Here is a 22,564-nt window from a genome sequence, read left to right on the forward strand (position 1 = left end):
GGGATTACATGGTGTCCCTGGACATCCAGGACGCCTACCTCCATGTTCCGATAGCATCTTCACACCAGCGGTATCTGAGGTTCGCTATCCTTCAACACCACTATCAGTTCCGGGCGCTACCCTTTGGTCTCTCCACGGCACCGAGGGTGTTCACGAAGATTATGGCGGTCATGGCCGCACATCTTCGGAACCAGAATGTACGGCTGCTGCCGTACCTGGACGACCTCCTGTTGCTGGCGAGCTCCCCGGAGGTACTGCTTCAACATCTCCACCTGACGATCGCTTGCCTGCAAGCACACGGGTGGTTGATAAATTGGAAAAAGTCCTCCCTGATTCCATCACAGCGGATGGTTCATTTGGGAGCCCTGCTGGATTCGCGTCAGCAAAGGATCTTCCTGACTCCGGAGAAGGTCGCCTCACTACAGCTGCGGATACGCAGTTGCCTGAGCCGTTGCCGCCTGTCGGTCCATTCGGCTATGAGAGTTCTGGGGTCCATGGTGTCGACATTCGACATGGTGGAATTTGCCCAGTTCCATTCCCGGCCCCTGCAGGGGCTGATTCTATCAGAATGGAACGGGTTACCTCACCGGATCCGCTCTCAGGTGCTGGTGTTGTCTCCGGACGTTCGGCTATCTTTGGCTTGGTGGCTTCAGACAGCTCATCTGGTCGAGGGGCGCCCATTTTGGGTCCCGGACTGGGTCCTGCTCACGACGGATGCCAGTCTCCGGGGTTGGGGGGCAGTGACCGGCTCTTTGTCGCTTCAGGGTCGTTGGTCAGCGGAAGAAGCACTTCTCCCCATCAACATCCTGGAACTGCGGGCAGTATACAAGGCCCTGCAGTCGTCCGGCCCCGCTCTTCACGGAAGGGCGGTACAGGTGCAGTCCGACAACGCCACCACGGTGGCGTATATCAATCACCAAGGCGGAACTCGCAGTCAGGCAGCGATGTCGGAGGTGTCTCGTATCCTGTCTTGGGCGGAGGGTCACATTCCAGTGATCTCGGCGGTCTTCATCCCCGGAGTCCTCAATTGGGAGGCGGACTTCCTCAGCCGTCACGACGTGCATCCCGGGGAATGGTCGCTTCACCCAGAGGTGTTTCAGCTACTCGTGGACAGGTGGGGACTGCCGGAGCTGGACTTGATGGCCTCCCGTCACAATCACAAGTTGCCCGTTTACGGGTCAAGGACAAGAGACGCAGGTGCAAGTCTGGTGGACGCGCTGTCGCTGACATGGACGTTTCACCTGGCGTATCTGTTTCCTCCGATATCCCTGCTTCCTCGGGTTCTGCGGAAATTCAAGCAGGACGGCGGCATGCTCGTGCTGGTAGCTCCGGCCTGGCCCAGACGTCCTTGGTACTCCGATCTGAGGAGCCTCTCCATCGACGTTCCGTACCTTCTTCCTCAACGTCGGGACCTGTTGTCTCAGGGGCCCTGCCTTTACCCGGATCTGGGTCGGCTGTCTTTGACGGCGTGGCTCTTGAGACAGCCGTCTTGAGGTCTCGGGGCTTCTCCAGTTCGGTTATTGGTACGATGCTCAGGGCACGCAAGCCTGCTTCAGCACGGATTTATCACAGAGTGTGGCACACTTACTTTCAGTGGTGTGAGTCCAGACTTTATGATCCTCAGGTGTTCCGAGTTTCTAGGATCTTGGAATTTCTTCAGTCAGGATTGGATCTCGGCTTACGCCTTGCATCTCTGAAGGTTCATGTGTCCGCCTTGTCCGTGTGGTTTCAACGGCGGATTGCAATACTACCAGACGTTCACACCTTTTTCCAAGGTGTTATCAGGATCCAGCCTCCCTTTGTGCCTCCGGTGGCTCCTTGGGACTTGGCGGTGGTGCTACGGGTCCTGCAGGGTCCTCCGTTTGAGCCTCTTGAGGCGGTGGAGCTCAAGTGGCTGACATTTAAGACGGTTTTTCTCCTGGCAATTGCTTCGGCCAGGAGGGTGTCTGAATTGGGGGCGCTTTCCTGTCGCCCTCCTTTCCTAATTTTTCACCAGGACAGAGCGGTGCTCCGCACTCGTCCTGAGTTTTTGCCCAAAGTGGTCTCGAAGTTCCATATTAATCAGGAACTTGTTGTGCCAGCTTTTCAGTCCCCTGATCTTTCAGCTGGTGAGACTTCCTTAGATGTGGTCCGGGCGCTTAGAATTTATGTAGACCGGACGGCTTCGGTTAGGAAGTCTGATTCCTTGTTTATCCTCTTTGGTTTTCACAAGAGGGGTTGGCCTGCCAACAAACAAACGTTAGCCCGTTGGCTTCGTTCCGTTATTTGTGAGGCTTATGCACAGGAGGGCTTACCTGTGCCAGCCTCTGTTAAGGCTCATTCCACTCGTTCTGTGGGTCCCTCTTGGGCTGCTAGACGTGGCGCTTCTGCTGTTCAGCTGTGTAGGGCGGCCACTTGGTCTTCAATTCAAACGTTTTTGAGGTTCTATGCGTTTGACACCTTTGCCTCTCAGGATGCATCCTTTGGGCGCCGGGTACTCCTTTCAGCACAGGAGCGTCCCCGCCCTTAGTTGTACTGCTTTGGGACATCCCCAAGGTCAACCCTGTGGACCCCCTATGGACCCTGAAGTAGAAAACAAGAGATATGGTAAGAACTTACCTTTGTTATCTCTGTTTCTACGAAGTCCATAGGGTCCACAGGGCGCCCGCCCTGACGCACCTGGCTTCAAATGGGCTGTGTGGCTGGTCACCGGTTTTCCGTCTCCTATTGCTGTGAGTATGGTTTCTTGTGTGTTCCAGTCTTCCTTCTCTCTGTTCCATATTCTCCTCCGGCCTAGGCTGCTTACCAACTGGGGTGCCTGTGGCTCGGGGGCGGGGTATAGAGGAGGACCCAAGTGCATCCTGGGAGCTAAAAGCTTAACTGTGTGGTGCCCATGGATCCTGTTCCAGCTATAACCCCAAGGTCAACCCTGTGGACCCTATGGACTTCGTAGAAACAGAGATAACAAAGGTAAGTTCTTACCATATCTCTTGTTTTGTAGCTCATTCTATGTTGTTCAATTTTTCTGCTTTGTTTTTTAAATTTTATTTTCCTACCCATTTCTTAATGATTTTGGGGCACCCCATATTATTTCTAAAGAGGAGCTCCCAATTGCCTTAAAATGTTTATCTTGGATAGTGATTTTGTCTGTGCACTTAGACCCACCCAGTTTCAGATTTGTTCTTTTATACAGTTGCATTTCTACTGTCATTGACTACATGTCCTGGCTTTGCTAATCAATCTTTCTTGTAGCAGAATGTAGAGATGGTGTTTCACAAATCGTGCTACCTGAAATAAAAGGAAGGGGAGGTTTTGGAAATGATGAATGAAAGTAATAAAACAATATAAAATGTCACTTTCCTTATATATTATGTAGATCTTCTGATGATGAAATCAAATGCATGAAATGACAGAAAGTGACATAATATCATCATGCTAAACTGTAGGTAGAAATATACCATTCTCGTCGCAGGTGTACATTGAGCTGAGAGAGGGATTATGGCTATAGGGGGAAATTCAATTAGCCACGGGGTATGCCCTGCAGCTAATGGATCGAGCCCGGGTGGGGAAAAACTATTCAATCAATTAGCCTTTTCCCTGCACGTTAAGCCAGGGATTAACGCACGCTATCCCACTGACTCCGCGTACAGTATGGCATCATTGGATTTTCCCCGCACGCTGAACCCCAGAGGGTGTTTTTTTTTCACAGACTTTTCCTCACAGCTTCTGAGACTGTGAGGAAAAATCCACTTCTGATCTTCTATAGCAGTGGTTCTCAAACTTTGTCCTTATGACCCCACACAGATCACCTTTTCCAAGTCACCTAGCAGGTGCACAGGTCCATTCATTACTCACTGACACATTTAAAAGATCCACAGGTGGAGCTAATTATTTCACTTGTGATTCTGTGAGAAAGACCTGTAAAACATGCACTGTTTAGGGTCTTGAGGACCGAGTTTGAGAACCTGTGCTCTATAGGATTTTGATACTTTAAGCATTCCAAAAGACTTGAGATCCTCACTTTCCCATACTGCCGTACTGCTGGACAGTCATGTCTTTTGAGATCCTGAACGGGATGCATATGGCAGGGTGCTCAATAGACTGTTGAGGTAGCGCAAGTTATTGTTTTTTTTACAGTGCATCCAGAAAGTATTCACAGCGCTTCACTTTTTCCACATTTTATGTTACAGCTTTATTCCAAAATGGAATAAATTCATTATTGTCCTCAAAATTCTACACACAATACCCCATAATGACAACGTGTAAAAAGTTTTCTTGAGATTTTTGCAAATTTAATTAAAAAAAACACTAAGAAATCACATGTACATAAGTATTCACAGCCTTTGTTCAATACTTTGTTGATGCACCTTTGGCAGAATTATAGCCTCAAGTCTTTTTGAATATGATGCCACAAGCTTTGGCACACCTATCTTTGGGCAGTTTCGCCCAGTTCTCTGTGCAGCACCTATGGGAAGCATCGGTGCACAGCCATTTTCAGATCTCTTCAGAAATGTTCAATCTGATTCAAGTCTGGGCTCTGATTGGGCCACTCAAGGACATTCACAGAGTTGTCCTGAAGCCACTCCTTTCATATCTTGGCTTTGTGCTTGGGGTCGTTGTCCTGCTGAAAGATGAACCGTCTCGCCAGTCTGAGGTTAAGAGCGCTCTGGAGCAGGTTTTCATCCAGGATATCTCTGTACATTGCTGCATTCATCTTTCCCTCTATAATGACTAGTCTCCCAGTTCCTACCGCTGAAAAACCTCCCCACAGCATGATGCTGCCACCACCATGCTTCACTGTAGGGATGGTATTGGCCTGGTGATGAGCGGTACCTGTTTTCCTCCAAACATAACGCCTGATGCCACAGAGTTCAATCTTTGTCTCATCAGACCAGAGAATTTTGTTACTCATGGTCTGAGAGTCCTTCAGGTGCATTTTGGCAAACTCCAGATGAACTGCCATGTGCTTTTTACTAAAGAGTGGCTTCCATCTGGCCACTCTACCATTCAGGCCTGATTGGTGGATTGCTGCAGAGGTGGTTGTTCTTCTGGAAGGTTCTCCTCTCTCCACAGAGGAATGCTGTAGCTCTGACAGAGTGACCATCGGGTTCTTGGTCACCTCCCTGACTAGGGCCCTTCTCCCACGATCGCTCAGTTTGGACGGACGGCCAACTCTAGGAAGAGTCCTGGTGGTTCCGAACTTCTTCCATTTACAGATGATGGAGGCCACTGTGCTCATTGGGACCTTCAAAGCAGCAGATATTTTTCTGTACCCTTCCCCAGATTTGGGCCTTGAGACAATCCTGTCTCGGAGGTCTACAGACAATTCCTTGGACTTCGTGCTTGGTTTGTGCTCTGACATGCACTGTCAAGTGTGGGACCTTATATAGACAAGTGTATGCCTTTCAAAATCATGTCCAATCAACTGAATTTACCACAGGTAGACTCCAATTAAGCTGTAGGAACATCTAAAGGAATATCAGTGGAAACAGGATGCACCTGAGCTTCATGGCAAAGGCTGTGAATACTTAAGTACATGTGATTTCTTAGTTTTTTTCATTTCTTTTTTTTTAATTAAATTTGCAAAAATCTCAAAAAAACTTTTTACACTTTGTCATTATGGGGTATTGTGTGTAGAATTTTGAGGACAAAAATTTATTTATTCCATTCTGGAATAAGGCTGTAACATAACATAAAATGTGGAAAAAGTGAAGCGCTGTGAATACTTTCCGGATGCACTGTATAGGTTTTTTTTTTTTACTGTTGCTGGAGTTGGCAAGGGAGGTTCTAGTTCCAGAGTTTTACCACACAGGCACCCCACAGTGGCATATCTCTCCTCACCCCCCCATACAAATAGGGACTGGAGATGATGCACTGCTACCATGCTATCTGACAAGCTTCTGCAAGGTAATGCCTTCCTATGTACCTTTGCCAGTGAAGCTCTGGGCTTTGTTTGGGAATCCAGGTCAGGTTAGGGTTAGAGCTCAAATGCACGAAAAATTCTGTGTCTATATTGTGAATGTCGACATAACGTCCATTTCGACATTCTAAATGTCGACATTTTGTACCACACCCAACCTGGACATGCGTTGTGTAAAAGGAAGGTAAAGCAGTTTTCTCCACAATTGGAAAAATTGCTCTGAGAGTCATGGACTAAACCTAAAAGCAAGTTTCTGTTCCTTTTACCTGTTGATTAAAGAAGATACTGATACATGCAGAAAACCACCTACAGTAGACACCCCCTATAGCCTATATGTCTAAGCTTCACATTATGCTGATACCTAGCACAGGCACCTTTAAGAATGTTACAGATAGAACATTTGAGACTTTTATGAATTCCATCTATGTAACATCCGGTGTTTCGCGAACAGCCATTTTAGGCATTGGCTTGAGAAAAGTGGTCAGGGCAGTTCGGGGGTCCCAGGACTAAATTGTTGACCTAGGTAAAACACGTCTTTTTAGATAGGAAAATAAATAATTCGGAGAATTGATTACACCCCCCCTCTCTAACACACATTTAGATGTTCCAATAAATCTTTTGATAATTGCTGTGACAATCCTATGCATGAGAATAGTTAAACTAAAAAACAATATTGTGTGGTTTATCCTATCATGCTTCTATGCAGGTATTTAAGACTAGTGTTGGTTAGGTGTCGTTGACTTACAGGTTGTCTGTTTTGCAGCTGCACAATCCACGGCCAACAATGTGTTCAGTCAGATTGTCATTGGTGACGTTGGATCTCTGCATCAGAAAAGGCCTGAAGTTTCCTCTCCTGAATCCACCATAACTGGATTGCCAAAACTGACCACGCAATCTACACGGCTGTTATTTGTCACTTCTTCTCCAGTAGCATCAGGCAAGCAAGCCCCAGTCATTGCCTACTCTTCTGCTGTGAACATGCCATCTTTATCTACTCCATCACTCTCTTCAGGTGGCTTAAGCACTATTTCACCCACCAGAAGTCAATCTTCCTCTTCAGCTCTATCCTTAACACCTGAAACAAAGCTTATAATTAAAGGCTCTTCTATATCCATCCCAGCAGGATTAGTAGCATCATCATCCAATGATGCCATACACACTGTGACCTTAACAACTATTCCTTCTACTAAAAAGTCTGTAACAACACCATCCATACAGCCTTCAACTATAGTAAAAGCTTTACCTCCTCAAGTGACTTCAACTGTCACCTTTTCCGGTACTGATAAAGCCATTGCCACTTCATTGGCAAAAAGCTTGGTAACTTCAACTGATTTGCCAACACATGATTCAGTTGCTCCTCTGGCTGGAACAAATGTTGCACCTCCACTGACTTTGAAAACCGGTGAGATGTTGTTTTCCTATTCTTTCTGTTCCAAATGTGTGTTAAATTGTGTAGAAGCCATATTGTGCTCAAATATGTTGTAACTAGTGCATTCCAACCATCCTGGAAGTAGTGATTTAGAGCTCACAACTTAAAATTACTCTATGACCGAAGACCAAGCACTTAATAATTTCCTCTGTCCGTCTATCAGATGGGAGAAAGTGAAATCCGTTACTATGATCACTAAAATATATATTTTTTTAAACCTATGGGGAACACTGATGATAGGGGTAAAGTAGGGGTGTCCAAGCTATGGCCCATGGGACAAACACAGCTTGCCATCTGCTACAATCCAACCATAGTGTTCATACTAGGTTGTGCCCTTTTCTGGAGTACCATGCTGAGCTCTGGACGAGAGTTGTTTGAGGATTGGAGGATGTTCGTGCCGCACCAGCTACTGCATTGGACTTGGACCCCTTCCTGCGGTGATCTCCTTTTCCCACAATCCTCAGCCATTTTGGAATGTCGGCTTTGTTGCCTCTGTCTACACTCTGGTGTAGACAGAGGCCAATCTGCAGTACACATATACGAGTATACTGTGTTGCTGCATATTTTATTAATATGGGGCATATTTAGAAATTGGGTGCACTAATGTGTGTCATAATTATAAATTGGCAGCAAGGAAGTATGGCATATTATGCTTTGCTGGCATTGCTGTGTTGCTTATTATGAGTTTGGGGCACATGTGTGGCATAACATTAATTTGGGCACAGATGTGTCGCATAATATGAATATGGGGACATCAGTGATTGTGTTGAGCAAAATAAATTGTGTCCCAGGAACCCCTTTTTTTTAAAAATTGGGGTCCTACTCCACGGCTTCAGGGTCCCATCTAATATTATGGGGATGAGGGCAGGCAGCAGTTGGGACAGTGCTGGGGTCAGGTGACAGCTTGGGCAGTGTTGGGAGTAGGTAGCATTTGGGGTAGAGGGGGTTAAGGGCTAGTTGCAGTTGGGGCAGAGCTGGGGTTAAAAGCAGGGAGAAGTTGGGATAGAGCTGGGGGCAGGAAGGGGGTAAGTGCAGACAGCAGTTGGGATAGTGCTGGTGGGCAAGGAGGGGGTTAATTGCAGGTAGTGCTGTGGGTAGGGTACATAGCTATGACAGTACTGGGGGGCAAGGAGGGGGTTAGGGTCAGGCAATACTGGTGGCCATGCTGGGTGTAGGGAGGGGTTCAGAATAGCAGTTGGGGCAGTACTGGGGGTAGGGAGGGGGGCAAGGGTAGATAGCAGATGGGTGTAGACCCCCAGCTCCCTTCTGTACTGGGCAGAGTCCACCTCCCTGGCCTCCTGCATGAACAGCCACAGGTGGACTTTAAGTTAGAGATGGCATTCCTTGTATATTCCCGTTACCCTGCTTACTTCTAAATGATGTGCCATGGACTATGTGGAGAGGCCATCATGCTGGAAAGTCTGTGGCCCAGGAGTCAACACATGATGGGGGGCACAAATGCCGGCGGCAAGACAGAGCGGGAACTTGAAGCTGGAGGGAGAGCGGTCTGGTCATCTGCGCCGGACCCCGATGCTGTTGCTGGGGGTCAGTACAAGTCTAGTGCCCAGTGGCAGCCAGCACTGTGTGACCAGACACTGCAGGGTCGGTTACCTGCAGCTGCGCGTCACACACAGGCTCACAGAGCTGGCTCACTGGAGAGAGGCAACAGTCCATGCAATTACCAGCGGCAGCCTGCGATAATATCCTAGCGGCTGCTGGGGTGGAGGAGGCAGTGGGGAGGTGGTCGGCAGGGCTTGGGTTGCGACTCGACAAGGAGAAAAGCTGCAGGCTGTGATTAGTTGGAGAGACGCTGAAGACTGTTATTTAATGCTGCAGCGTCCTGCAGGACCTGCTCATTTCCCATACTGCCCGTAGCGTGTAAAAACACGCTATAGCGCGTATTTTGCAATCACTGGGGCATTGCTTTGAGTCATGAATTGGGGGCACTAGTGTGTAATATGAATTTAGACACTGCTCTGAGACATATCAATTGGGGGCACTATGTGGCATATGAATTGGGGACACTGCTCTAAGGCATATTTTGGATTGGGGTCACTACATTTTGGCATATTATGAGTCAGTCACAACTAGATTGTTTGCATTAATACAGACTCATCACAGTGAGCAAAATCTGCAATCTAAAATCATTAAAAATGTTTATACCTACTGTTGGGGAAAAAACTGTGAAATTTTTTTTTTATGGCACTCTGTTCAGTCATTTTCTTAATATGGCACTTCAAGAAAATATTTGTATGCCCGAGGTCTAGAGGGCTCGTTGAGGTGTTTATTACTTTACTTTTCTGCAACTCTTCTCCCTTCTATATCCTCTCCCTGTAGATAACTCCGTGCCTACTGGAGTAGCTCGTTGTTTTTTTGTTTTGTTTTTTTAGTTTTGTTTGGTTTTTTTACAGAGCTATTTGTGGCAGTGTTAGTCATTTTTTTTTTTTTTTTTTTGATATCCTAATTAAATCTTTAACTGGTAGGTCAGATTCAGACTACTAAGTAAAGTAGTAATTTAACTAGGCATAGTGTGGCTTGTAAGAGGAATGGGTATGATATCCCGGTTGTCGGGATGCCGCTGGTCAGAAACCGACAGCGGCATCCCGACAGCCAGAAGCCCACAGCAACTAATGGTAAGTATTTTCCTACCCCCTACCCTAAGCCTCCCTCCCCGCTTCCTAACCCTAACCTACCCCTCTAGTGCCTAATCCTAACCTCCCCCTCCACGCACCCTAATCCTAACCCTCCCCCTAATGCCTAACCCCACTCGCTAACGCTATCCTCCCCCTAACACCCCGATACTTACCTTCGGTATGCCGACGGTCGGTATGCTGGTGTCTGGATCCAGACCTGTCGGGATTTCGGCGCCGGTATTCAGACCGACGGCATCCTGCTCGCCGGGATGCTGACTACATCCCTCTGGACATTGGTCATGTTTTGTGAAGGGCCCAGTGGGAGATTCTAATTGCAGAAAGCCTAGCACCTCCTCCTTGCATGCTTGCATCACAATAGGGGAAGACCCACCAAAAACAGAGTGAAGAATATGTAGCTCTGTCTCCTCTTGTGTACTCTGCTGATGAAAGTATTTGAGTGGAGGTTTTTCTGTAAGTGGGTTATTGCGCACACATTCTGCTGGGGTTAATTGTCTAATTGTAAGGGTTCATTTTCTCTTTGATTGTTTACTGCAGCAGACATTTTGTCTGATTCTATATCTGTCATGTCTGATAATAGGGTTATTCTAGACTCTGATGGATGACATTTTTGGTTTATATACAGTTGTTCAAAAGTTTGAGAAACCGGTACACAGCATGCTAGGAATCTAGCAAAATTAGTTTGGACTAAGTTTTTGACCCTGTCTCTTACCGCACATCTATTTAGACCTCTTTGCCACCTCTTATGGCGAGTCCTTAGTTCATTTGTGGGTGTTGGCCCAGGACTACTGTATGTGCTCAAAGCCTAGCGAGGTCAGTCCAGGGCCCTTTTAAGGTGTCATCTTTTGAAAGAACTCTAGAATCCGCTCCTACAGTAGGACTGGACTTTGCATTTGTTTATTCCAAATTCGTGCCTACCAGCTTAATTGTGTACATTACCCAGACAGTCCATCTACGAAATCCTCTACACAACCCTTTGACAAGTGAGCAGTACATCATTTGCACAGTTGCTCACTTCTGTTAATAGGTGTTTTTGCCACTGGGATTCACTATTACGATAAAAATGTATCTCTTACACCTGACACTGAAACATCAACAGGCTTGAGTACTTCTCGGAGGGCGAGTTGGTTGACGATTAGTTCAAGAAGTCCTCTACTTCAACAAGGTTTCCACTACACGACAAGAGGCCTGATTCTGAGTTGAAAGCTTCCTTGGGCACTTTTCTGTACGGCCTGCAGGCTACTCTACGAGTATGGTAATGCGAGAATCCTCTTTTGTGTATGTCAAAGATCCATGTGTATCTATCCTGCTTGCAAAAGATCCTTCTAAAACAGGTATCGGATTTCCTTCTGCATGCTACAATTGAGCACAGAATCCGGCTTACACTCGTATGACATTCCCATAAGACAGAAAAGTTCTGTCTGCACAAACATGTGCATATGCAGTCACTGATTTCTTAAATTAGCACATGTGCAGTATGCTGAACTTAACTTCAGAATCAGACCCAAGATGTGGATGATGATGTGTGGCGAGCACAAACCAAGACAGCGAGAAGATTGTGTTGCTTGACAGTACACTGTTTAAAAGGAAAATGTATTTTCTTCCCCTCAGTTGGACGACTTATGGGGGATATACACCTAACAGATATATCTGCGGATCGACTGATCTGCAGATGTTAGTTGTTTATACACACTGAACAACCATCATGTACCATCTGGCCGCAGCTCCCGCTGGCCGGGGTTCACGCTGCGCCCCCCTCCCCACGGCCTCTGCAGCAAGTGGCCATCGACCACATACATCTTGTCTGTACACACTTGCCAACGCAAACACTATATATCGGCTGTTCAATTGAACAGCCGATATATCAGCCAGTGTGTTCCCAGCATTACTATAGAAAATTGAGATCATCCTAAATCCTAGATATGTGTCTGAAAAATACTTTCTTAGACCCATTTTAGCCTCCGCATGAGTTAACAAGGTAGAGTAGAAGTGATCTGAGTAGCTGTTGGATGGTTTGCAATCGAGCAGACAGGTCTGAAATGCTGACATTCTTCCAATACGTTAGAGAAGGGTCTGTATATTTGGGGGAAGCACCTTTAGAAACTAGGATATTAGTCTTACTGTACTCAATGCGCCGTACACTCTGGTTTAACGCCTGTTTCATGGCCAATGACTTAAGACCACTCAAGTCCCCAACCTTTTTCAGGTTAATATCTTAAGTCCAGGACTGCTAAAGATTTAGACAGGCCACTAGTTAAAAAGAGATTAGCGAGAAAAGCAAAGGCCAGATTCTTCTCCTCACTGAGGACAACAAACCGGGAAACAGGTTTTACCAGTGAAAGGACACTCTTCCGAAACCACAGAAAAACCTTTGGCATGATGGCATCCTCGAGCTCCTGAAGTCCCTCCCCAGGCATTTTTTCACCACATTCCTTCCTGGAGACCAAGCAAGAGGTTTTATCGCCTCTATGGACATCAAAGATGCATATTTGAATTTTTGGGAAGGTTCGGTTCATAATTTCCAATTTCAGGATCTGTCTTCAACCTTGGAAACAACACTTGAGGGTGTTCACAAAGATCATGGTAGTTATCACTATTCTTCTTAAGTTCAGTGGTCTATCATGAATGATTTATTGAACAACAAAGGGTTGCCACATTTATTTCAGGCTCGTGTGGGAGATGGCTGTATGACACCTGGCAGCAGAACGTGGTACTTTTATGCTTTGATTCTCCTGTAAATAGTTTTGCTTCCTTAAATGTTTAAGGAAATTATATCTGTCTCCCTCTCTAGAAGCTGGAGGAGTAGCAGACCTAGAACATACGGAGCATGAACCCTCTGTACCATGTCCATGTCCCAAATTTGGGTTAAGAGAAAAGTATTTGCAAATATTCCATTATTTTTGGACTTCTGCTTCTAGGGAACAATGAAGCATGAGGTATCCAGGCTAAAGACCGAGTCATTTGGTTGAATTTGAGGCAATCCTATGACCCTTCAAAACAGTGTTGAGATGCCTGCTACATCAGGCTCTATTGATGTTGAATGATGTTTTCAGCAGGGAACAAGAGGCATTAACTACAGGATCACGACTATCACAACATTTTGCAAATTGCAGATTTGAGGACTGTAACTTATACGTATAATGTATGTGAACAGAACTCATTCTGTAGAAGGTCTTCAAAAGAGACCAGTAAATCTCCTCTGTCATGATATTAAAAAATTACACCGGTAAAGCAGTTTTTTTTAGTTAACAACATAAATGTAATAGGTGAGATATTGTTGTGAGATATCCTTGCATCCACCACTATATACCCCATATAGCTGTGTAATATACTTCATGTATGAGGAAACTGTGGCCACATACAGGGCTAGCAGTAATGGTAACCAGACATTTCATCAACTAGTCCATTACAAAATCCATTAGGGTTGGCATCCTACATTGCATTTGAGGGAATCTAGTTAAACAGGCTGCTGCCATTTCATTAACTCTCTATGGCGGAGATATATTGAGCCTTGGAGAGAGAGAAGGTGGAACAAATTGCCCACAGCAACCAATCAGCTGCAACTACTCCACTTTCTCTCTCCAAGGCTTGATACATCTCCCTTATGTCTTAAAATGCTTGCTGTTTTATATAACATTTCTTGGAAGCAATGTTTTGGAGTGCATGTACAGCTAATGGTTTTTCTGTTTAATATTAGTTGCCCCACCCTCTGCATCAACCCCAAGACCCACAGGTGTGACCCCTGGATTAGAAAAACGCTTGGGCCCTCGACTTCTACTAATACCAGTTCCCACTGGTTCTACTACTATTCGTCCAATACAGTGTGTGCAGACATCTCCTGGACAGAAGATGGTCTTACAGCCTATTAAGAGTTCTAGTGGAGCGAACTTATTTAGACACCCTAATGGGCAAATAATCCAGCTTGTGCCACTGCATACTGTTCAAACTGGAAATTTTCCGCCAAGCAACCAGCAAGCTGTCATCCGTAAACAAGGTACCAGGAACATAAACTATATATATATAAATGGTTAATAATATGCTTAATTAATGCTTCTTTCACTATCTACTGAACTGGCACAAGCAGCAGCCACATCGCCACTAGCTTTAACATTAGCTAGTTACTTGTTATATAAGAAACTTCATATTTTAACACAAGAGACTAATTGTTGAACTGAAATCAGATGACTTTCATTTTGGTCACTTTGTTAAGCTGAGAGTCCTGGCAGTAAATAATACCCTTAAAATAATTAGGAGTGATCCACCATCATATAATCATATTACTGCTTTAAAGTTTTTGTCTATTTTAAAAAAAAAAAAAAAAACTATTTTACTCAGGATGTTAAGAAGCGTTATGTAATCTAACGTGTGCTAATAAGTTTTTAGCTACTTCTATAAAACCACAAGAGGAGTCTGCTTCTTTACAGTTAATTCAACAACCATAAGGTGACACTTCTTGTTTTCTTCTTCACGCACTGTTTCTTAGGTCCTGCTATGGGCATCCGCATTCCTCTTCCAACCAAGACTGAATCTGTCACTCCTACATCTGCTTCCATTGCATCCATTACGCCTACTCCAGCTGCTTTACCAATTGTCACTGTTTCCAAGACCAGCCCAATAAAATCTGGTGTTACAATTGTTCCATCAAATCCATCCGTGCTTTCGCAATTTGGTACACTAACAATGAGAACAGCCCAATCTGCAACTAGTAGTGAAGCCTCTTTGTCTCCATCTAAAGTTGTAACTTACACTAGTGGTGTAATGACAACTAATGTGGCACCCCTTCAGTCAGGAGGCTTTTCTTTGGTAAATGTTCCACCACCTGCTGTCCCGAGTGCCAGCCCGCAAATCTCTGCTCCTAAATCCAACATTATACTAATGATGGATAAACCAACAGTTGTGAAAGAGTCAAATATTAACGATAAACCACTGGATGAATTATTAAGTCCTGGAGAATCTGCTTTAAGTGAAAAACTGGTCGAGAAGGACAGTATACAAGGTGAAGAGCTGCCTCATTCAGAAATGGTCAAATCTGACAGACAGATTGAGGGGCAAGACAAACCTAACGATACTGTGAAATGTGTGGAGCAAGAGGGCATCACTCAATCTAAAAACAAGACGAGCAGTGGGAAATCCCAGGATGAATGGAGAAGCAGTGATGTAGCAGATGAATCCAAAGTTTCAGATAGAGCGAAGAAAGAGGTCAAATGGGCCCATAGCCCTACAGGTGGAGGTGAACAAAGCCCAACAGGTAAAGGAACTCAAAGTCCAGTGCTTACAAGTACCCAGAGTCTTGTGAAGAAAGGAGACCAGAGCCTAATTGAACCTGTATTACCATGTGAACCAAAGCAAGTAGAATCAGTAGCCTATTTGTCAGCTGACCAGCAGATACTGAGGGAAATTGGGGATAAAACAACAAAATCATCCCAACTGGAAGAAAACACAGCAAAATCTGAGATCTCTGCATCCACAACAAATCAGGGGAAAGTTGAAAGCCTCATGGTGGATCCACTTGTCAAAGACTCCGTTATTGAAGAGAGAGAGATTCCTGGCGTTACTTACATAGACATATTTGAATGTAACTCCAGTAGTGATGATTATGTGAGTTTTTATTTAATAAAGATCTGTGTATTTATTGAATAATTTTTATACAATATAATGAATAATGTGAAATTATTAATTGCATTTGTTATAGCATCAAATATTCCATAGCACTGTATGAAATTAGAGCAAATATATTTTGCTAAATACTCAAAGGGAGATTGGAATTGCACAGTAAGTTCTCTAGTAAAATCTATTTTTAATATCTAGAGTGAAGATGATTTATCTGTTGATGTCGAAACTGTGGAAGAACTTTCTGAGAAGATTAATATAGCTCGTCTTAAGGCATTTGCTACGACCATCCCTTCAGATACAGACAAGTAAGAATCTGCTTCTCTTGCCAAGAACTAAGCAGTACTAATGTACATCATGACAGCTAAAGTGAAGATCCTGTAACTTAACGTGATTAGACACAGCAGACAGTCTACTTAGTGTATAAAGAACTTTAAGTGTATAGACTCCAAAATTAACTTGGCATAGTAAAAGTTTTATTATACATATAGTAAATAGATATGACACATATAAGTAACTGATTAATATAAAGCCATGCAACTCAGAAAGGGAACCCAGAAAGAGGAAGCTGTGTGTTTAGTATAATTTTGTTATTTTCAAATAAAAGGGTTTACCCACCTTCAGACAATTGTAATGGTTGCTGTATTACAGGACATTAGCTAGTTTTTTTTGTCCCCTTGCTCTATTTTATAATAACAATAGTTAAAGGTGTATAATGCTTAAAGGAGTTGTCTGTATCTTTCAATGTATTTTACTAGTATGTAGAGTTTGCCTGAAAATCTTTATTTTGTGCTCATCATGTCCATTTATTTTTACTTTTGTAGATATGAGGATAATTCTAAGTTTTCAAAAGGACGTAAGAAAGGTTTCAAGGTACAGTTAAAACAATTAAAACAGTGTGTGTCTCTGGTTCTGGGAGAAATATTGTTGAAAGAATTAGAACTATTCTTTTAGAATGTTGTGAACTATAGTTATATGCAGATTTATAATGTACTGCAATATAAATATGTAATCTCGCCATAAACAGTTTGTCACTGTTGACTTTAACATGTTATATGGTCTTCCATCCCAGTTTAGGTATATGTATTTTTATTCTTCAGGGTCCATAGGGCTCCCCAGGAGTCATTGTGCAGTCTTACCTCCGGTCTCTGGAGCCAGACCAGAGGTGCTGATGTGGACACTGGTCCGTCCGGGACTCCACTAGATCACCAGGGCTAACGTTACTGGCGAGAGAGGCCAGGGAACCGGTGGTTAATGTCAGCTTACGGGAGGTCAGCTCTCTCCCTGCGGCCCCAGCTCAGAGCACCATTCCACTGCAGTCTTGCCGCCCTGAGCTGCTCCTCCTTCACCCCCGCCCCCTCAGAGTCCTGCGGAAGCCATTTTTTTCAATAGCCAAAGGTCTCCAGGAACGCTGGGTCCAGTCTCCACACACATCTCTCCTAGGTTAAATGTAGCGCTATTTCCTACAAGCCACTGCAGTCTGTGTAGTTGAATTTAGTGCCCATTGCAGTTCTATTTATTTTCTGCATTTTATGTGACTTATGCTAGCGCTGCTGTCTGTGTTTTTCTCAACTTATGCCTTTCCCTTTACTTTCACTATTACCCTGGAATACCGGTGTATAGGGTGTTCACTGTACTTCACATCTACTTGTATTTGTGAAGGCTGTCACATACTGTGTGGTTGCACGCTGCTCAGTGCCATATTGTGTGCTGTACTATCCTGCAGCTATGTCTAACAAAGACAAGGGTAACAAGCAGACTGCTGCTCCTATACTGCTCTCTTGCAGGCCTGTTCAGCAGGCTTAACTCAGGAGGATTTACTTCAAGATGGTCTATGTGCATCTTGTTATACTACACCAGGCCTGCAGTAGTTCCCCCTATGGGATTGCCACAACAGGTACAAGCAATACCAGTACCTCCTATGCCTCTTTCTTGGGTAGACATTTTCTCTACCTCAGTGCAGAGTCTAGCAGCTACTTCTACAGCCTTTCAACAACTCTTGCAGAGAGAAACTCTTAGCCAGTAAAACTACTAAGCGTGCTGTGCTATCCTCACAGCTGTCTACACAGCTCTCAGATTCTGAGGTGTCATCTGGGGAGGCAGAAGACTCGGATCTCTCACTGAGTCCCCCATCGGAGTCACTTTTTAAGAGCTAGAGGACCTCATTCAGAGTCGGTCGTAAGCGGCCGCTCGGTCGTACGCCTAACGACATCAAAACTGAAAATGGAAGCGATCGCACGGCCGATCGGTCGTAACCAAAGTGACGCCCATACGTGAACAATGCACCTCCTCCAACGAGTGATAGCAGCTAGCGATCGAGTCAATCGTTGTCAGTCGCTGTATGTTAATTTTCTTCTGATGGTTGCGGCCGCTTGTGTTGTGTGCAAATTACTCCAAAAATTACCAAAAAAAGCATAGAATAAGCCATCCCCCTGAAATATATTTATTCTTATTATTCGCTAATGCAAACGCAGCTGAATCAATTACATGCCAATTAGCAGTGTTATTAGCTACAACAAACGATTATTAGCTGCTTGCATTGTGTGGCTCAAAATAGAAACATCACTCCGAACATCAGTAACATTCGATAGTATCGATTGTACTCTGGGGCTTGAGAGAGCAACCTTAAGCTGTATGATCAGCCAGGCCTCGAACCTGCTCGCAGAGTGACGTTTTACTACTTCCGGCCTTCTATGTCGGTTGTAGCAGGTTATTTATGTACGCCCCTAAAACGCCCTGAAAACGCTGAGGAACGCCTCCGTTTTCAGACCACCACCCCGGTCACCACCCACAAACGTCTTTTCATGTCAATCAACTCTCGGAAGCCAGTTTCTGCTCGTAAGCCGTACGATCGACAGCATTTTGGATCGCAAGGTCTCGTGCACACAACTAACCGTATGCATGCGTGGTTTGTAAACATCGGATGCCTACGACCGACTCTGAATGAGGTCCAGAAAATGGTTTCAGTGGAATTTCCACACTCTGATCAGCTTTCTGAACTCATGAGCGAAGCATGGAATAAGCCAAGTAAAAAGTTTCAGCCCCAAAACGCCTGGTTTGTTTTTACCCTATTCCAGTAGCTGATTGTGCTAAATGGGAAGCTTCCCCAGCAGTAGATTCCCATGTGACACAGCCAGTTAAAAGCTCTTCTTTACCTATCCCTACGGCATCTTCCCTAAAGGACTCGATGGATAGAAAGATTGAAGCTTGCCTCAAATCTGAGCTCCTGTAAGAGAATGCAATTACTAATCCATCAATGGCCACTGCCTGGGTGGCAAAAGTCTTTTGATAGCTGGACAGATGTTCTAGAGGACACATTTCCCTCTGATGCCTCCCGCAAACAGCTGTGCTACATCACCCACATCAGGGATGCAGCCTCCTATTTAGGAGAAACTGCTTTGGATACTGATCTAGCTTCCAAGGCATCTGCTACTTCGGTGGTAGACCGCCGTATCATTTGGCTACATTCATGGAAGGCCGACACGGACTCTTAAGAAGGCCTAGGAATCATTGCCTTACACTGGCGAGATCCTGTTTGGCCCAGAGTTGGACAAGATTGTGGCTACCTTGGCGGCTTCTAAGAGTGCTTTTCTGCCCTCAGCCTCTACACCATGGCCTCGGATGTCATCCTTTAAGACCTTTCATCCCCAGGGAAAAACTAAAGGTCAGTCCTTTCCTCGGCAGTCGGCATCCACAAAGGCCTCCAAGCCCAGGACCAAGCAGGCCTGGGCTACTAGACGTCCAGTTGCTAAATCTGAGCACAAACCTTCAGCCTGACAGAGCAGGCCTTCCCCTGGGGGATCCCAGGGTGGGAGGCCGACTTCTTCAGTTCGCCCAGTTCTGGTGTCACACCACAACAGACGCCTGGGTACAAGAAGTGGTCTCTCACTAGTACGCCCTCTCATTCCTGAGACTGCCCCCCCCAGCAGTTATTTTACACAGGCCCTCCATCAGACCTGAGCAAAGCCCTGCTCCTCCAAACGGCCATTCAGTCCTTGCTGCACTCGGGGGTAATAATTCCAATCCCGTCGTCACAACGTGGGAAGGGTTATTATTCCACCCTTTTCTTGGTTCAGAAGCCCAGTGGGTCTCATCAGCCTGTCCTCAACCTTAAGTCTCTGAACAAGTTTATCAGGGTGTCCAGGTTTCATATGGAAACCCTCCGCTCTGTTGTCCTAGCTGTGGAACCTGGGGGCTTTATGGTGTCTCTGGACATTCAGGACGCTTACCTACAGTGCCCATTCCCATCAGCGGAATCTCAGGTTTGCTGTCCTACAGCAACATTTCCAATTTCAGGCACTGCCTTTTGGGCTTTCTCCAGCTCAGCGGGTTTTTACCAAGATCATGGCAGTTATGGCGGTCCACCTTCGTCGTCAAGGGATCGGACTACTCCCATACTTTAATGACCTCTTGCTCTTAACACTCTCTCCAGAGGTCCTTCACCGCCATCTTCAGATAACCATTACCTTCCTGCAAACACACAGCTGGTTGATCAACTGGAAAAAGTCTTCCCTGGCCCCTTCGCAAAGGATGGTATATCTGGGAGCCCTTCTGGATTCTCAGGCTCAGAGAATCTTCCTGACAGCAGACAAAATCTCCGCACTGCATCACCGAATACGCGGGTTACTCCACAGTCGCCAAGTGTCAATTCACTCAGCAATGCAGACCTTGGAGTCCATGGTGTCCACCTTCGACATGTTGGAGTTCGCTCAGTTAATTACTGTTAAATCCGTTTATCCGATTCCACAGGGGATACTGGAGCTTCTGACAGTGGGGTATAGACGGTGGGTCAAGTAGAGCCTGGCACTTCAAAAATCTAAAAGTGTGACTGGCTCCTCCCCCTCTTTGCCCCTTCAGCACCAGTTTTAAGAAACTGAGGGCCTGATTCAGAGCCGGACGCTCTGATAAGAGCGCTCGCTCTGAATCAGGGCCCTCCTACGACTGGAAACCCTGTTGAGAAAAACCGCACTGGAGGAGTGAAGGCAAACTCTAACCTGTATCTGTGAGATACTAGATTCCACACCCAAGTGTTGGGACAAGTCTGCAACCAAGCCTCCTTGAAGCGCCGGAGACTAGCACTCACCTTGGGGTCCCCGAGGCGGGATGGGAGCCAGTCATGCCACAGGCTTTTCTGCTGGCTTGGGATCCGGACGACGGGCACTGGCAGTCTGACGTCCTCTCGCGACCTCCTTGAACTGCTGAAGACTAACCTCGTGATCGGCCCTGAAACGTCGCTGGAGCTCGAAAGGAACGAAAAGGAGGACCTTTAAACGAGTGATGTGGAGTAGGAGCCAAAGAAGGCAGAAAAGTGCTCTTATTCCCCGTGACCAGAGAGATCCACTTGTCCAACTCTGGACCAAACAAAATATCACCTGTGAAAGGAAGAGCTTCAACCGTCTGTTTAGACTCCTCCTGCCAAGTGCAAAGCCAAAGTGCCCGGAATTCTAGAGCCTACCTGACCGACATCTCTGGAGGCGCCCCCCCCCAAAGTATACTGCGGATTCCTGAATATGTCCGCCAAGGTGATAAGATCCGCCCGAGGAGTGTTTGACTTTAGGCCCTCCGCCAACTGTACCGTCCACTTCTCCATTGCCTTGTTGACCCAGGAGCCGACCAAGGCCGGTCTGAGAAATGGATTTCAACGTAGTTTCCAATTTTTCGCTCTGAACTTTCCTTTAACGTATTAGCTTCTGGAAATGAGAGCGTAATTTTCTTCGACAGTTGCGAAATCGAAGAATCCACAGGTGGCGGAGTCTCCCATCGACTCCTATTTTCTGCTGACTGCTGGAGAGAATACGCCTAAGGATCTGGAACTTATGGTTCGGATGCTTCCAGGCTACCGCCATCTGTTCATCTAACTGGGGAGAAACAGGAAAGGTAACAGTAGACTTCTGTTTCTTGCCAAACAAGGAGTTTTCTAATGATTCTGGAGCCTCTGGGTCAGAAACGTGAAGTATTTCCCTCACTTCCAGGATAAGCGGCCTCAGGAGACTTAGAGCCAGATTCAATTAGAGCGGACACGCAATACTTTTCCGCCTCCCACACTTTTCACCTGCATCGCGGATTTTGTAGGCGGAAAAGTATCGTGCGCGTGCCCGCTTTACCCCGTATTCAAAGTGCGCGAAAACGGGACCGGGCGAAACTTGAACAGGTGGAAAGTACTGTCAGATTTGGGGAAATTATCCTGACACCCCCAAAAGATACTCTGACATGGGGGTTTGGCTTTCTGAAGGTATTTGGTGTTTTTAAACAGGCACAATAGCTGCTAAATAGTGTTTTTGTATACGTGGCCCGTCATCCCCCCGGGAGGTTAGGGTTAGGCTAGGGGGAGGGAGGGTTATGTTTAGGCACAGGGGGGGGGGAGGTTAGTGTTAGGCACCCCGAAGGGAGGGTTATGGGGGAAAATTAGGTTAGTTTATACTTACCTGGGGACAGTCGGGATTTCCTCCTCCATGCGGCCGGTGGTGAATCATACCGATTCCCTTTTCCGCCTATTACATTGCATTGACTATCCACCTAGGGGAAAGTCTTTCAAATTGTATACGAAGTAAAATCAAAACAGGCGAAAATTACGTCATCGGCGAAAAAGTATCGCGGATACGGACTTTTCGCCTCAAATTTAATACGGCTCTTAGACGAAGAACCCATCATCTGGGCTAGGCTATCCACTGAGCGGGCTAAATCCTGAGCCCACGCTGGTTCTGCAGCTAGAAAAGAAGATTGAGAAGTGCTAGGTCTATCCCTGGCAGTCTCCCGTTCCAGACTAACTCTGATGTAAGATCTGCCATGACGCCTGCCAAACTATTGATTCAGGGTGGGACAGTCTGTACTGTGGGCCTGATTCATCAAGGAACGCAGTTGTGACTAGGCCTGATAGCGTGCTTGGAAGTTGGCAATTTCTAAGTAAGCTTGTGCAAGTGTGCGTGATGCTGCGATGGTACTCGATTGTACCGATGTTTTCGCAGTCCTGCTAAA

General features: G+C 45.8%; 1 protein-coding gene across 1 annotated transcript in view; it reads left to right on the forward strand.

Moving 5' to 3' along the window:
* The window catches only part of LOC148501817 (MAX gene-associated protein-like), a 187,936-nt gene that overhangs the window by 111,085 nt on the left and 54,287 nt on the right, over positions 1–22,564 (forward strand). Inside the window, exons 15-19 of the mRNA XM_088449939.1 lie at positions 6,663–7,301; positions 13,677–13,973; positions 14,463–15,577; positions 15,788–15,897; positions 16,414–16,462. Of these exons, the coding sequence (XP_088306065.1) occupies positions 6,663–7,301; positions 13,677–13,973; positions 14,463–15,577; positions 15,788–15,897; positions 16,414–16,462 (2,210 nt within the window). The remainder of the gene's footprint in view (positions 1–6,662; positions 7,302–13,676; positions 13,974–14,462; positions 15,578–15,787; positions 15,898–16,413; positions 16,463–22,564) is intronic.

This window comes from Taudactylus pleione, unplaced genomic scaffold (genome assembly GCF_031769625.1).
Source record: "Taudactylus pleione unplaced genomic scaffold, aTauple2 ptg000501l, whole genome shotgun sequence".
NCBI lineage: Eukaryota > Metazoa > Chordata > Amphibia > Anura > Myobatrachidae > Taudactylus > Taudactylus pleione.